We start from the raw sequence: 16,285 nt of genomic DNA, 5'->3' as shown, positions 1-16,285 counted from the left end.
ATGACAAAGTAGATCTGGAGTCTGATCCAACTTCATCGGGGGACAAACCAGATGAGACCAAAGAAATGTGAACTAGGTTTGTCGAGGCTATAAGGGAGCAATGAGGGTCACTTTGCTTCACAACCTGAGAGCTTTCTGCAGGAACTTGGGAATCAACGGAAGAGGGGGAAAGGCATACACAAGACCAGAAGGCCAAGCATGGACAAGAGCATCCCTGAAGAGGGATCAAGGCAGAATACTTGCTGCATTTGCTGCTGAGAAGGGATGCAAAGATTGCAGCAAGGATAACCTCATTTCTAGAAGATCACATCTGCCATGAACTGATTCATAGTCCACTCGTGAGGCATCAGTAAAACTTGGCTAAGCCTGTCGGCTAGAATGTTGGATTCTGCCGGAATGTGCATTGCTACCTGAAAGTGGTTGGAAGAAATAGCCCATTGCCAGACTCTCATAGCTTCTTGACATAAGGGGTAAGACCTGGTTCCACCCCGTTTGTTGATGTACCAAACCACTGACATGTTGCCGGTTAGGACTGCAATACTTCCCTGAGGAAAAAAGCGGTCTAGTTCCTGCAATGCTAGAACTATTCTCATCTCAAGAACACTGCCATGCAACTTGGTCTCCTGGGGTGCCCACATACCTTGGACCGTCCAGCCCAAACAATGCCCCCCACCCAAACTAGGAGTCGTCTGTAGTCAACGTGGCGACTGGGGACGGAAGGGCGAATAGACATCCTTGGGTAACCGCTGGGGAATGGAGCCACCAAAGAAGAGAGTCCTTGCACACAGGAGGCAGGCTGATGGGAAGGTTCAAAGGATTCCTGATAGGAGACCACTGTATCGCCAAGCACCACTGAAGAGTTTATGTGTGGAAACGTGCCATTGGAAGAACAGTTATGGTTGCTGCCATGGAGCCTAATGTTCAGACAACTAGAGAGGCCGTGGGGTTTTGAAGCAGTCAAGATCTGGCAGACGTGGAATTTTAGATTTTAAACCCTGTCTGATGTAAGGTAAACATAGGATGTCCTTGTATCTAGACGTACCCCTATGAAGTCTATGATCTGTACTGGATCCAAGTGTGACTTCTGCAAATTATTCCCAGTGTAGAGGATAAGCTGAGGAAGTAATACCTAGCATGGAGGAGTAGATGCCTGTTTGGGGCAGACAGAAGCCAGTCGTCCAGATATAGAAATATCAGACAGCCTTGCAGTCAGAAATGAGCTGCAACAACAGCTAGACATTTGACAAACACTCTGGGGGGCTGTGGTGAGACCAACCAGAAGCCCCTAAAATGGATAGTGACTGGCTCCCAGCCTGAAACACAGAGAAGGCCTGGACTGCCAGTCCATTTTGATATGGTAGTACACATCCTTGAGGTCTATAGAGCCCATCCAATTGCCCATCTTCAGGACAGGCAAGATGGACTGAATTGTGACCATTCTGAACTTTGTGTGCTTTACTGACTTGTTCAGGGAGGTCAGAGCCAAGACAGGCCATAGGTCCCCTGTTCTTTTTGGGCACCAAAAAGAACCTGAGTAAAACGCCCAATCCAACTTGATCAGGGAGAACTTCTTGGATTACTCTTTTTCACAGTAACTTTCTTATTTTTTGGGCCGCGTACTCCCTCTGACTGGGTGGAACAGCGGGGAGGTGAAATTTTTGTTTGGGGATGTCGGAAAAGGGAATGCAGTATCCCCTGGATACAATTTTTAGCATCCATTTGTCATTTATGATGGCCTTAAAACAAAACAAAAGGAGCACTTTGGAAGAAAACATCAAGCTGCTACTAAGTATAATCCTTTAATTCCACACTAAAACGGCGTACAGTCAGACAATAAGCCACATGAATGCTTAAAACTGAAAAAAAACAAGTAAATTTACTGGTATTTTATACTTTCAGTAACACTGTTTTAAGTATGTATTTCTCAACAAGGTGTGCTTTGTGATTGGGTAGGGTTGATTTTTTGGGAGTATAAATGGAGGCACAACTAAATGGTATGCATTCATCTGAAGAAGTCTTTTTAGTGACGAAAACGCTATTTAAAAGTTTTAAGCATTCATGTGGTTTATTGTCTGACTGTACATCATTTTAGTGTGGAATTAAAGGATTACACTTAGTAGCAGCCCTCCAAGGGTTTCTTTTGGTTCACAGGGAGATCTGCACAAAGCAAAACAGGTTCAATAAGGTCAAGCTCCATGAGGTAAACATTTTCTATTCTCAAAAGATGTCACCTATGTGGTGTGCTACAGTCACCCTCCACCCCCCAGGGTGGGCAAGCAGGCACCAGCTGCTCACTCCCATCCTCTCCTGTCAGCTCAGACAGGGGAATGATACAGTACTCAAACTTGGGTCACCAGTGATTTAGTCAGGACCGTATCCTTTTACACCATGGGGCAGCAATTAACTTAACTGAATTCTTTAGCAGTTATTAACGGATTCAGTTACAACTTGTTCTGTTGCACTTTCTGAATAAATAGGAGTATGAAGAGAAATCCAGAGGAGTCTTGGGAGCCTCCTGTTTGGAGGATCCACATTTTAGACCTATGGTTTCACCAACAGCGTCTATTACGGAGACTTGCTATTTTTGTTAATAAGACATACAAAAGAATGTACAAAGTGTTTTTCCACATTTACTTAAAGATTCATGGCACTTTGAGTTTTTCAGATATTAAGAGTTTATACTGTTATTCCGCATAAGCTAGGTATGGATTAGTTAAGAGTATGAACAGAATATGGATTGGTTTATAAGCAAAATATGGATTGGTTTATAAGCAACTACACTACAGTACAGTTGCTTAGATACGCTTGATATCAGGCGCACTGAAACTTAATGGACATTATTCTCAAATAATTTTTTACTCTTCGAAGAAGAATATCTTAACTAGAATAAAGGAGTGGATATGGGAGCTGCTGCTGATCCTCCTCTTATCTATGCTAATTTAGTGCTTGGAAAATGGGAGCAGAAAAATATATTTGTACCAATTTTAAAAGGTATACTCTCAGTTATTTTAGGTAACAGGATGATATTTTTATGTTATGGTTCTCAAGATGTTTTTCAGTCAAGAGTACTTCTCATTTAGAGAGTACCAGTGACTTTTTTTTTTTTTTTTTACAAAGTATTTACAAGGTTTTTAAAGCGGTGGTGGTGCTGCAGTAGCGTTGTCGCCTCACAGTAACACGCTGTCCAGTTCGATTCTCAGCTAGAGCGTCTTCTGCGTGGAGACATGCGTGAATGGGCGTACCTTCATTGAAGGTTGTGCGTCAGGGCTGGTAACTCGGCACATAAAAATCAACTACCAATCATTAGTGGACCGGAGTTCCGCTGTGGCGACCCCTAACCGGGAAAAGCCGAAAGACACAACAACAACAATATTTACAAGGTTTTTAAAGACAGCATACACTATTCAGACATGAAAATTTGGAAAGATGAACAGAATTCATATCAGTCTATTTATCGTAAGCCACTGTTTATCAATTTCGATTTAGGTTTTACTAGTTATCACCCTCTGTTTTTGAAGACAGGTATTGTTTATGGTTGAATGATCAGGCTTCACTCAATTTCTGATGACGCTTTGTTTATTGAGGAAATAAATAGTCTTAAGTCTATGTTTTTTAACAGAGGTTACACTGAACAACTTAATAGCAAGATTACCACTTTGTAACAATAGGAATAGTATGTATAGGCCCATTATTCATAATAGCTATTCTACTGAGCGTTTTACACAGTCTACTGTATACAACAATTGGGCCACACTTTTATTAGATGTGGGAGCTATCCACAATAGTATTCAGAAAAACTGCGTTAAAGTTTTATGCTCTGAGGGACAGTCTAAGCTCAAATCATTTATAAGAACAGTATCAACATTTAGCACATTTTAGAAGCTGGTGTCAGTACTAAGTACTGTACAGGAAGGGAAGCCAAGTGTGGTATATGCTGCAGATGTAGTTTTATTCTGGATGTTAGTATACCTCTGTTTTTGTTTTTTTTTTTTTTTTTTTTTTTTTTAAACACGATTATTTGTTGACCAGGCATTTTTAATTTTAATAACTATTGTCTCTGTACATCTCATATGACATGTTTTATATTGGCAAAACTGAGCATTCACTCAAACAGCGAATATATAAACATTAGAAACATTCGTATTATATGGGCCGCAGTGGTGCAGCGGTTAGCATTGTTGCCTCACAGCAAGAGGTTCTCCTGTTCGATTCTTGGCTGGAGCGCCTTCTGTGTGGAGTCTGCACATCCTCCCCATGGTCGAGTTGACGTCTAAAGACATGCAGGTAGGTACGCACGTGAATGGGTGTGCCTTCTTTGAAGGTTGGGCATAGGGCTGGCAACTCGGCACCATAAAAATCCACTGCCAATCATTAGCAGACTGGAGATCCACTGTGGCGACCCCAACCGGAAAAATACGAGAGACAGTTTTAGAAACATTCGTACTATAAATAAAAATAATGCTTTGCATAAGCACACACCAGTTTGCACTTCTTTCAAGAAGTTTACTTTTTTTTTTTTTTTAATACTGCCAACCATATGGGTCATCCTTGGAAAACATTATGTGAGTATAAGAAAATGCTATGGCAGCTCAAGCTTGATGTTACACATCAGCCCGGTTTAAAACACCAATTTTACCACATGCTGAACTTTAATGTCCTGACCCGTTATAATTGTACCAAGTGTGAAAAACCAATAAGCCACCTAATCAAATGCCCATAACACAAAGGAATGTAAGGAAAGGAGGGGGATCACAAAGTGAAAGCACAGAAGCAGTCAGTCCCAACCCACAAGGAAACTTGCCAAAACAGCCCACACATATCCATAGCAAGGAGGAGCAGAGATCTGGCATATATCTCCCCTATCTTTATGGGCCAAGGAGAAGGTCCACAACAATCACTATGTGATGCTGACAAAGCCCCCATTATTCCACTCTGTATTGCACAGACATAGAGCCTAGGAAAGAAATCTGGACTGACACAGCCATGATACTCCACCCTACCCCAAAAAACTGAAGCAACCTCATAAACACAAACAGAACTGGCTGCAACCACAACTACAATTAACAGGGAGCTGCAACTCTGCATAAAAGCAACAAAAAGGTAACCCAACTTCCAATTTATGAGGCACTAGCCTCGGATATCAAGTCAGAGAAGAATAACGGAGAGGAGCTCTCCACATCAAATAAGCATTCCCAAGTGAAGAATTGGTGGACCCGTAAGCCCTTCCAGAAATAGGGAGACTGACTTAACACCAAACCCAATGCAATCCCAAACAGAGGCCCTGCCAAAGGGATCTGCTGAACTGTAACCTTAGCAAAACAAAACAACTCACAAGATACAGGACTCAGACAGCCATAGGCTAACCACCAATAATGAAGAACCCAAACACAACGGTAAGAGGAGCACATCCAAAGGCGATAGGAGTGTTAACAGTATAGGTACAAGGAGAGAAGTCTAATCACCACCAGAACATGGAACATTCTTCCTATTTAAATTTGTAAAGAAGGCAAGGGAAACAGACTCTGCCTGGAAAAAAAAAAACTAAATGGAAGGTCTACTGCACATATCACAAAGACTGCCTCAAATACATAAAGTTGCCAACGTCATGTATTGAGGAGGCCAATTTCCACGTCCTAAACTATTACAGGGAAATGGAGAATGGGTATCATATACTGCAATAGGTCTCAGATACTGCAATAGAACATCCCATTTACCTCCCGGAAAACAAGAGTAGAGATTTGCCTCAAAATATGGCATAATGGATTAGTCAAGAGATAATAGCCACCCCGAGAAAGATGTACATAAATTTAAGGAAAGGTGGCCTAGAACAGACTAACAACCTTAATACAGTATCATGATGGAGGGACCACAGAACCTCATCCTAGGAAGGGGCCTATGCAAGGACAAGCACGACGAACCCTCAAATCAGTAAAGAGGGAGAGGAAAGAATTCCTACCCAGCACTGTCAAGAGAAAAGCACTTAAGCCCCAGGAGTTACAGGATGCTAAAGGACTAGGTCAAAAGACAAAGGATACAATGACTTCACTGTGTTGGCCCTCTCCATAACGCTAAGGAAAGCCAGTGGTCTGCCTGTACTGGAATGCTAACAATCCAGGCACAATGATAAGATGGTGTGCTCCCTCCTACACACCGCACGAGTCAGGTTAAGAAAAACAAATAAAACTAACGGTCATCCAGGAAAAAATGAACACTTGCATGATAGGTCACTGTCCAAGAAGATGGGGAAGGGTAATGGGCTAGGTTCCTAAAACTTTGCTTGTCTTTTCCCTCATCATTCACAGAACCAATACCAGTTTCATCTAGAAGGAAAGAAAATAACTAAAGTTCCTGATCTATTTTTATCAATGGGACTACAGGGGGCAGACATTATAGGTAACCTTCCATATTAGGGCAAAGGACTGACCAACTCAAAGTAGAGATATTGAATGAAAAAGCACCCGACTCCAAGGACTGTCAACAGTACATCAGGTACAAGATGTCACATCTCCTTTGTTTAGCCTCACAATGACAGGAAGCTAGTGTAGTTACAACAAATAACCAGCCCCAACCGGTTCAGGATGGACATCCAACAGATGGTGCACTAACAATGACTGAGTCACTGTTGGACGATCTTGTTCAAATGCGGGCACCAGGAACTTTTTTTTCTGGGGGGTAGCATATCATCTACATATCCCAGGAATATCTGTTGGGTTGGGATCCAGATCAAAAAGTCAGAAAGACAATACTGACTAATCACACTAATGCTAAAGCCTTAAAGGACAAAATGTCTGCTGGTTTTGTGGGGATGGGCCACTCACTGAATTCACTGAATTTGAGCTGCTGGTTGTTGTCTGAAGAAGTCTAATTACTAAACTAGATGAAAAGCGCTTAACTTTACTTGTGATTTGCTATTATTTTTTACTCAAGTTATTTTTAATAAAGAGCTGAAGACTTTGGGGTGCTGCTTGTTCCTGCTTTGGTTTGTCTTTTCTACATCTATATACATTTTATATTATTTTATATACATTTTAGAAGCATTTACATCCCGCACACTTTTCCCTTAGTTGGTGTCATTGAGGTTAAAGATCACTATTTCACCTCAGTGTTACTGGCACGGGAAAGCAAATTTTAGGAGGCATTTTTCTTTTTAATGAAAACCATTCGCCAATATACCAAAGATCAGACAAGCACTTTGCATACAACACAAGCTGTTGTAACATGCAAGTCATGAAACAAAACACTAACAATTCCTATATTTTCAAAGGAAGCTAGCAGAAACTTGAACATGTGAGCATGACAATTTACTATTAAGAAGGCTAGGGTAGTAGTAGTATAAAACCTTCTTCCCAAATCAAAGCCTTTCCAATATTTATCAGAAAAGCCATGATTAGATGCCAAAGGATGTGTGGCCAAAGATGGCTCTGACAAAAAAAAAAAAAAAATCACAACAGGGTCAATTCTAAGGTTAGAAAAAACAAATCTGTATGACTTGTCAGACTTCTTGGGAGCGGTCAGGCAGACTGCCAGCTGTAAAGAAGGCAGCCACTAATGCTGCCAAAACATGAGGAAAAAGTACAGGGTAAGTAAAGTCTTAATATCTTTGCTAGGATTCTGGTGTTCTGTCTTTCTGCTCCCACTGAAATCACTTCATCATTCTGGCAATAATATCAGAAAAGGATAACTCTTCAGGTGGGGAATCTGAAGAAAAATCTTTACTCAGAATCAGATTCCCCCTCCTGTGGGGTAGGAAATTGAGAGAGACAAAAAATCCAAATTCCTGCCCCTCATACTGAGAATCAGAATCTGAGAGAGGAAAATCTTACTCTAAGATTCCAAATGTGAAGATTAAAAAAAAGAGAGAGAGAGTGAAATAAGCCCTTATCAAAATCTAGCCAATCTTCCCCATCTATCCTATGTGATACAGGATAAGAATGCCTAACTGTAGAGGTTTTCTGTCTCTGACAGACTCCCCCACCCCCACCCACCGCCCAGAAAGAGACGGAGCCAAAGTATGCTCCTTATTGCAACTTAGTCGTCGAGCATCATCCACTCCTTCCTCTGATACCAACACATGTGGTTCTCCCTTCCCCAAAGAGGACAGCCAAACAGCCGCACGTCAGCGGTGAAGAGGAACCACTCCTGTACTACCTTTTTCTTTCTGCTGCTTGGGGAGGGGAAAACCTGTACAACTGTTTTCTCTTTGCGGATCGGGAAGGGAAAACCTGTACAAATGGTTTCTCTGTGCAGATCTGGAAAGGAAACCCCAACAAGCCTGAAGCCTAGTCAATGTCACTACCTGAAAAACTGTCAGAGAAGCAGGTTGTGGAGTTGGTGATACAACCAGATAGAAAATTTTCAAGTTCTGATGTAAAATTACTGTTTGGTGAAAAGCCCCCGAAGCACTACTCCTATCCCCTAGCAATAATTTTTGTCAACAAATGTACTTTTTCTTATAAAAGTTAGCACTTTAAAAGGTATTCCCAAACACAAAACCATCACTAAAATAGAAGTTTAAAGGTATAATTTTTAAGGAAAACTACTAAAACCAAACTATCCTAGCCCTTGGCAAAAATTTCTGGCAGAAAAGGTAAACTTTTCTTCACAAAAACTGATCAAGTGGAATGCTTATCCCCAACAAGGTACTCATCTGGCCAGTAAAAAAGATAGACAACCAATCACTTGAAACCTGCAGTGAAGAGTACAGTTCAGCAGCAAGTAAATTCTGAAGGTTCAGTGTTCTTAAGCACTGACTTTATACTTCTCTCCTCCAGCTGTGGGCTCAAGGAAAGGTGCCCTTAAGCTTTAGAAGCTGGCCGATTGTCTGATCTTTGACAGAATAGAACCCATACAGCTTGACAGAATATAACCCATACAGCTTAGGCTACTAAAAAAGTGATCTAATGAACATCACAGGCTAATGATTCACTTACCACAAATGCCTGAAATAAGCACTTTTGCTTCCACTGTCACAGATTTCATCAGAATGCATTCACAAAAAATTAAGCTGTTTAAGTAACCAGCTGAAGAGAAGCATCCGTTGCCTTAACCATCTATAATGGCACAGTCTTGCACAAAAAATAAAATCTTTTAGAACTGTGACAACCAAAATAATGTTTATGAACTACATTGTTCCTGTTTATTGTTAATTCCATAAAGGGATTCTCATAGATTTTATGACAATTTTCTGGTTGTTTTTCCCCACACAGAACATATTGTCAAGTTCCACGCAGAGATACAAACATATGGTGAACTAAATTTAAAAGTTTACTTAAGCCTAATGTTCTGCTGCTGTAGTTTTGAAAGGCATCGTAATGCCTATCGCTCATTTACTTACAATATTTGCACTGTCCACATGGGAAAAAAAATGAAAAAGCAGAGAACTTCAAAATTATACATAATGACACTGTTAGCATTTAATTAGTTAATCTTTGCAGGAGACGAACTCCAATTAGATTCTAATTAAGTCTTCATGATAATAAATGTTGGAAGCCTTTATTTCGGTAATTTCTGTTCAATGTTGCGTCTTTCGGCTTTTCCCGGTTAGGGGTTGCCACAGCAGAACTCCGGTCCGCTAATGATTGGTAGTTGATTTTTACGTGCAGAGTTACCAGCCCTGATGCACAACCTTCAACGAAGGTACACCCATTCACGCATGTCTCTACGCAGAAGACGCTCTGATTTCATTACTCCTTTTTTCTTATTGAGGACTGAAAGAATTCTTACTACAAAGTACTACTAGCACTGGCTGCATAAGTGTGTGAGTAAAAGAATAAATGTGCACGTGCGCATGCATGCATACACACACACACACACACACACACACACACACACACACACACACACACACAATACAAACCTCTCTATGTATGCAAAAGCACCTATGTGCTGAAGTCATGAACTAAAAGAAACACCAATTCACTCATAGAATAAAGAAACTTCACCTACCACTCCAGTTTTTCACCATCTTGAACATGTTAGCTGCTCTTGCGTAGAGTTCACAAGCTTCTTCTAATTTCGAAGAGCCCCTAAAAATTTTTAGACAGAAAATTTTAAACAGGAATTACACTTCTGAAACTAGGTGATAAATTTACTAGCTAGAATGCAAACCAAGATGCAGATATAAACAGCTAAATGAAAAGTTTAAACAGCATGTCTTCAGAAACAAGAAACAACAGCATAAAACAAATATACTGACTGCATTATTCATTCTCCAATTACCCACTTAACCCAATTCAGCGTCAAGATGTGTGTGTGTGTGGGGGGGGGGGGGGGAGGCTATAGCCTATCCTAACACTAAACGTTAATAAGGTAGAGAAACTAATCCTGCAATGGATGCCAGACAATCACAGGATACACACATACACAACACCCACTCCAACGTGCCTTCTGTAAGACTTCAGGCAGGTCTTTGAGACACAGGAGATAATCACATCACCAACCGAAAATCCCACCGACATGGGGGGACATGCTGATGCTGCACAGGAGGAATCCTGGCTAAGAAATGCCGTGCCAATGTGCTGCCATAAATCACTTCAAAAGCAATGCAGACATACAAACAGTGAAGAGAAAAAGAAGTTGTGCGTTACCATAACGTTCTGTGTTGTCACTCTTCACTAATCCTTGACTGTGGGCTCGGTTCAGAGACTTGGAACAGACTCTGCCGTTTACTTCAGCTCACCCTTTCCAAACTCTCGAGTTAGGCCTCTACCCATAATGCTCCTCTCTAAATTACCCCAGATCGAGTTTGCCTAAAATAGTGGCAGACCGTCAATAAAAAGAAAAGACCAGATCTGTGTTCCTATTATGAAGCCAGTCTTGGCAGTATTCCATCCACTAAAAAGTCTCAGACCGAGGGAAGGGGGGGGGGGGTGTCAAGTTTAATGAAGATCAACAAACACAGATGGAACAATGGAACATTATGGTAAGACATGTCAAGCAGAGTGCCTCTTTGGACCTCTTCAAGAGGAACCTTGACGATTGGATGGGAGAATGGAAATTCACCCCAGGGATCACGTCAGTCGCCCTGCTAGACAGGGGTCCAGGAAAGTAAATAATGTGGGAAGAAATAGCCAGGGAATTGTTATGGCTAGGCTTGTATAGGCCCTAGGTCTGATAGCCTAGTACCAACCTATGAACATAACTTCGTTATCTGATGTTGTCAACCTTCACATAATACTTTACTGTGGGACAGAGTTCCTAGCTACCAGAATCTTGAGATGTCTCACAGAAGAATATTCCCAAGCACCATCGAACCGAAAGATGCACGTCCCTTAGAGACGTGGCCTAGTTTATAATGACTGATAAAGGTACGAGGAAGAGACCATGTGGCTGCTGCACTAATGTCATCCAAACAAGCTCTAGAATTAAATATTGCAGAAGCTGCCACATCTCTAGTTGAGTGGGATTTCACCGGGTGTAGAAGGTGAAGCCCCTTTGAATGATAGATAAACGTGACAATCTCGGAGCCATTTAGCTAAGGTAACCTTTGTAAGTAGTTTACCCAAGGAAAGTGAGGAAAAGGCAACAAATAACTGTTCAGATTTCCTGAAATCCTTTGTTATGTGAAAATAAAAATGTACTTGTCTATGAACGTCTAATAAATGTAGACAATCCTCTCCTTTACTGAAGAAATTACGGAAAAAGACTGGCAGTTGCAATGTTTGATTGATACTGGATTCTGAAACTACCTTTGACAAGAAGGAAGCATTACTCCTCAGTGAAATATTATGTAGGGTGGTTTGCAGGACAGGACTTAAATTTCAGATACTCTTCTTGCAGAAGTAGTGATGGAAAACTTTATTTTACTAAAAATAAAACACTTCTAAGTCAGAAACTTTAAGTCACATGTAGCTGACAGTTTAACAGGGAAAAAAAAAAAAAGGAGTACAAGACTGTAAACTGGGGGTAAATCCCATGGAGCAATGGGCTCTTTAAATGAATGTCTTAACATTAGGATTCCCTTCAAAAAGGCTTTACAAACTTTGTGACATAAGTGAAGAACCATCGAAACCAGTATGAAAATCAGATATCACGGCAAGATGGACCCTAATGGTAGAGGCTGAAGAGCCAGTTTGATAAAGATTAGCTAAAAAATCCAATACTTTATGCACAGCGACTGTATAAGAATCTAGAGCATTATTATGCGCCCATCCAGCAAATGTTTCCCATTTACTCTGGTACAGTTTCCAAGTAGAAGGTTTGTGATGGACCACAATGATTTGATACATGGAAAGAAAAAGGAAGAATGCCTGGCAATCATGGGAAATGGAGAAGCCAAGCAGTGAGCTTGAGATGATGGAGATTCAGATGAACCATTCCTGCTGGATGAGATAACAGATATGGAGTTGGGTCCAGAATCCAAGGTTTCTCAAGAAGGTAAGATGAAATGAAGGGAAACCAAACTTGCCAAGAACAGAACAGGGCAATGAGAATTACTGTGTTTTTCGACCTTCGACCTCTTGGCTTTCTTTAGCATCTGAGATATACGGGGAGTTGGGGGGAAAGGGGACAATCATGGATTAGAGTTTCTCTCTGTGACTTTCCTGGAGGGGGGGGGGCAGGGCAAAGTAACTACTGCACTTGTTCGGAGGGGATGCAAAAAGATCACGGCACGGTTAGCCCCCTAGTTGGAAGATCTCTTCTGTCACCACAGGATTGAAAGACCATTCGTGAAGCATCAAAATAGTTCTGCTTAGCTTGTCCGCTATCACATTGGAGCTCCCCGGAATATGCGTTGCCGTGAGATATTGGTTGGAAGAAACTGCCCATTGCCAAACTCCGAAGGCTTCTCTCCAAAGTGGTTAAGACTTGGTTCCTCCTTGTTTGCTGATGTACAAGACTACGGACATGTTGTCCTTTTGGACTGCCACTGTTCCTAGGGGAAGGGCATCTTGAAATGCTTGCAATGCTAAGAGCGTCATCCTCAACTCTAGAATACTGATGTGCAAACTGGCCTCCAGTGGGGACCAAGTAGCTCGGACTATCCTTCCCAGATAATGTTCCCCCACCCTATCTGGGAAACATCCATGGTCACTATGGCTTGAGACTGTGGAAGGATGGCCTGAAAGTATCTCGCTGGAATGAAGCCACCATGACAGCTCTTGTTTGCAGAAACTGGTGACAAGGATGTGATGCAACATCAGCTGATTCATTAAGGACCATTGGGAGGCCAAAAGCCATTGGATAATTTGCATGTGATACTTGGCTAAGAGAACTAGAGTTATAGAGGCTACCATTGAGCCTAGAGCCTGTAGGGTTAGTCTGACTGGACCACTTCTGCTCTGAATAATATGGTTTACTTGTGATCTGATCTTTTGGAGCCTTTCTAATGGGAGCGAAGCAAGTCCTGTAACTGTATTTAAACAGAGCTTTGATAAATTCCTGTTGCTGTGTAGGTTGCAGATTTGACTTTTCTTAACTTACTGAAATGCCTTACAAAGTACAAACATGCAGAGTGCAATCTCTTGCCCATTCTAGTTGATACCTGGTGGTAGCAGTAAGGATCCAGTCATCAAGATAAGGAAAAACTTGAAATCCCTGCGATCTGAGATGAGCTGCTATCACTACCATGCATTTGGTAACCACCCTGGGGGCTGTGGTGAGACCAGTGGGCAGTGCTCTGAACTGGAAATGAATGGCTCCCAGCCAGAAGCGTAGGAATCCCCTGGAGAGCTTGTCCATTCTTATATGGTAATACACATCCTGAAGATCAACAGAGCACATCCAATCATCTTTTTCCAACAATGGAAGTACTACTAACGGCACAGAGACCATCCGGAATTTGGTTTTTGAACTGCCATGTTGAACTGGCTGATATTCAAAATCGGCCTCCAGTCCCCTATCATTTTGGGCACTAAAAAGAATCTTGAATAAAACCCGGATCCTCTCTGTTCTGGTGGGACATTTTGGATGACTTTTTTTCAAGCAGTTTTTGAATAATGTAACCTCTGGAAATGATTCCCTGTACCCATTTGTCCAATGCTATCTATAGCCAGGCAGATTGGTGTAAGAATAATCGTACCCAGACTCCCACCAGAGGAAGGCAATTTAGCCTCCATTCAAGAGTGCTAGTAGGAGCTACCAGAGAAGGTACCTCTGGACCCCTGGTTCTGCAGGCCACCTCTTGCCTCTAGGACAGAGTCTTCCATTGTTACTTTCACCTCTTTCCCGTGGAAGTCTTTACCACATGAGTCCTGGAAAGGCCCTTGGGATTTTTGTGGACCATATCCTCCCACTTATCTGATTCCTGGAGTAGGGCCGTTGAGGAGTGGAGAAGCATAAGTCTACATCTGGCCAGTGTGTCTTTTACCTTGGGTCCAAACAGGGATGATCCGTCAAACAGAGCATTGATGAATAGATTTAAACATCTCCGTAAAGTCACACAAGCACATCCAGGCAAGTCTCCTAATGGCTATGCCTGAACCAGTTGCTCTTGTCATCCCCTCAGCTGCGTGGGCAATTAGCCTCATGGACGAGGTAGAAATTGCTTCAAGGGTGGCGAGCTGACAGGCAACTTCGTCTCGTACCTCTTAAGCTACTGCTCCTGTGAGAGTAACAGACAGCTCTTTGATCAGACTTCTCTGTACCCTGGTAAAAGTGCACCATGTAGTTCAAAGACCTGACAGCAAAGGTCGATGAAGTATAAATGTGCTTCCCAAATCTATCTATAGTCCTGGACTCATTGTTAGGAGGATGGATAGTAGGACTTTCCTTAACAAGTTCCTTCTTTGTGGCTGCCACAATCACCAAGGCATCTACGGGCATACCCTTAGCCCAATGCTGCTCTTCCTTGGGAGCAGAAAGGATCCAGTCAGGCCTCTTGGGTAGGGCACTGGTTCAACGGAGTCAGTGTTCTTCCAAGCCCGCAGCGCGATCAATTTAATGAGCTCGTCAGCGGGTGGAGAGATCCAAGAGGTAGAGGACTGGGCAAGAAATGCCTCCAGGTATACCAACTCTGCCAACAGCTGGAAGAAAGACCAGCCACCCTTCTATTTCATGATTTCCAGGATGTCCCCAAAGTAATCCTCATCAGGGAGTGACCTGGGGGAACCTTCTCCCTCATCAAAATTGGTATCCTCCATGAAGGACGTCTCTGGGGAGTCTAAGTGCTTCCTCTTGCACTTTTTCTTCACAGGTACTTCCTTGCTGGAGGGGGGGGTGCTCCAGGGAAGTATCCAAAGAGGAAACCACAAAGGTGGGTCTTTCCTGAGACTTTTGCTCTCTCTGTCCCAGGGGTGAGGCTGATGGTAGCTCTGGTCGAGGGGATGCAGAAGTTTGGCCCGACAGGGTTAGCAAGGACTGAAAATACACAGTGGACAAGGCCTTCTCCATGATCTGGAAGGCCAGCCACATGTACAGGGATGAGAGCCTGGAACTAAAATAGACTCCTTCAGAACTGTGGTCCCACCCCACACTGAGGAGGCAGCCCTCAAAGCAGAAGCCTGGGTCTGAGCCAACAAAAGCCTAAGCACTGAGGAGCATGTAGGGTTCTGGAAAAAAAAAAAAAAAAAAAGAAGAAGTTGAACCCTGCCCCGCGGAACCAGCAATGACGTCTCGACCCCAGGACACCTCCGGTTCCAAAAGACAGGAGGAGCTCAAGGCAATTCTCAGTTCCAGAGAAGAGGCTCTTACCAAAACAGAGACAGTCATGGCCCGGTAGGTTGGTGCCAGGGGCTCCAATGACTCAACTGGAGTTGAAGGAGGAAGATGAGACAGTGTTGAAGTAGTACAGGTCCCAGTGCCTACTTGGCTGGGAACCGAAGATGAATGTAATCCCTTCCCCATAAAAGCTGGTCCACCTGCTTTATGATGTCTGATTCCAGTAGGCACTTACTGGATTGAACAGACAATGCAGGAGGAGACCTAGGTTGTCTTAGCTCCACAAAAGGGCTAAGTGGTTGGCCCTTAAATGGATCAACCAAGGCAGAGTACCTTGTTCTTGGAGTCTAAATCAAAATAGTCTGCTCCGGTACCAAAAAACTTCTGGTGCCAAAAAAGTAGTTGGCTTCTCCGAGGAAGTAGTAGGTATAGAGTATGTCTTGCCTATCGGTGCCGAGTGAACTGTCAACACTGTAGGCTGTTTAGATACCTTTCTAGGTGGTTCCGTGGAACAGAGTGTGAGCGTTTCTTCTGTTTAGAACAGGAGGAAGAAGAGGACGATGAACTGGCTTCAGTCCTAGACCCAGATATGGCCTCTTCAAAGTCCCCTTTTAGTAAGCCTTTCAAAATTAACTTGTTTCTCTGCTCAGTTAAAAGTCCTGGCAGAGAAACCATGACATATAGAACA

General features: G+C 42.6%; 1 protein-coding gene across 2 annotated transcripts in view; it reads right to left on the bottom strand.

The window, feature by feature from the left end:
• The window catches only part of NAPA (NSF attachment protein alpha), a 1,517,602-nt gene that overhangs the window by 1,470,800 nt on the left and 30,517 nt on the right, over positions 1-16,285 (bottom strand). For both annotated transcript variants that reach the window (XM_044078906.1, XM_044078978.1), the window contains exon 2: positions 9,946-10,025. In XM_044078906.1, coding sequence (XP_043934841.1) covers positions 9,946-10,025 — 80 coding nt within the window. The remainder of the gene's footprint in view (positions 1-9,945; positions 10,026-16,285) is intronic.

Source organism: Protopterus annectens, chromosome 1.part0 (genome assembly GCF_019279795.1).
Source record: "Protopterus annectens isolate FY-2018-M chromosome 1.part0, PAN1.0, whole genome shotgun sequence".
NCBI classification, from domain to species: Eukaryota; Metazoa; Chordata; order Ceratodontiformes; family Protopteridae; genus Protopterus; species Protopterus annectens.
Note: the sequence above shows the minus strand (reverse complement) of the source record. Positions and strands in the feature narration are given on the sequence as shown.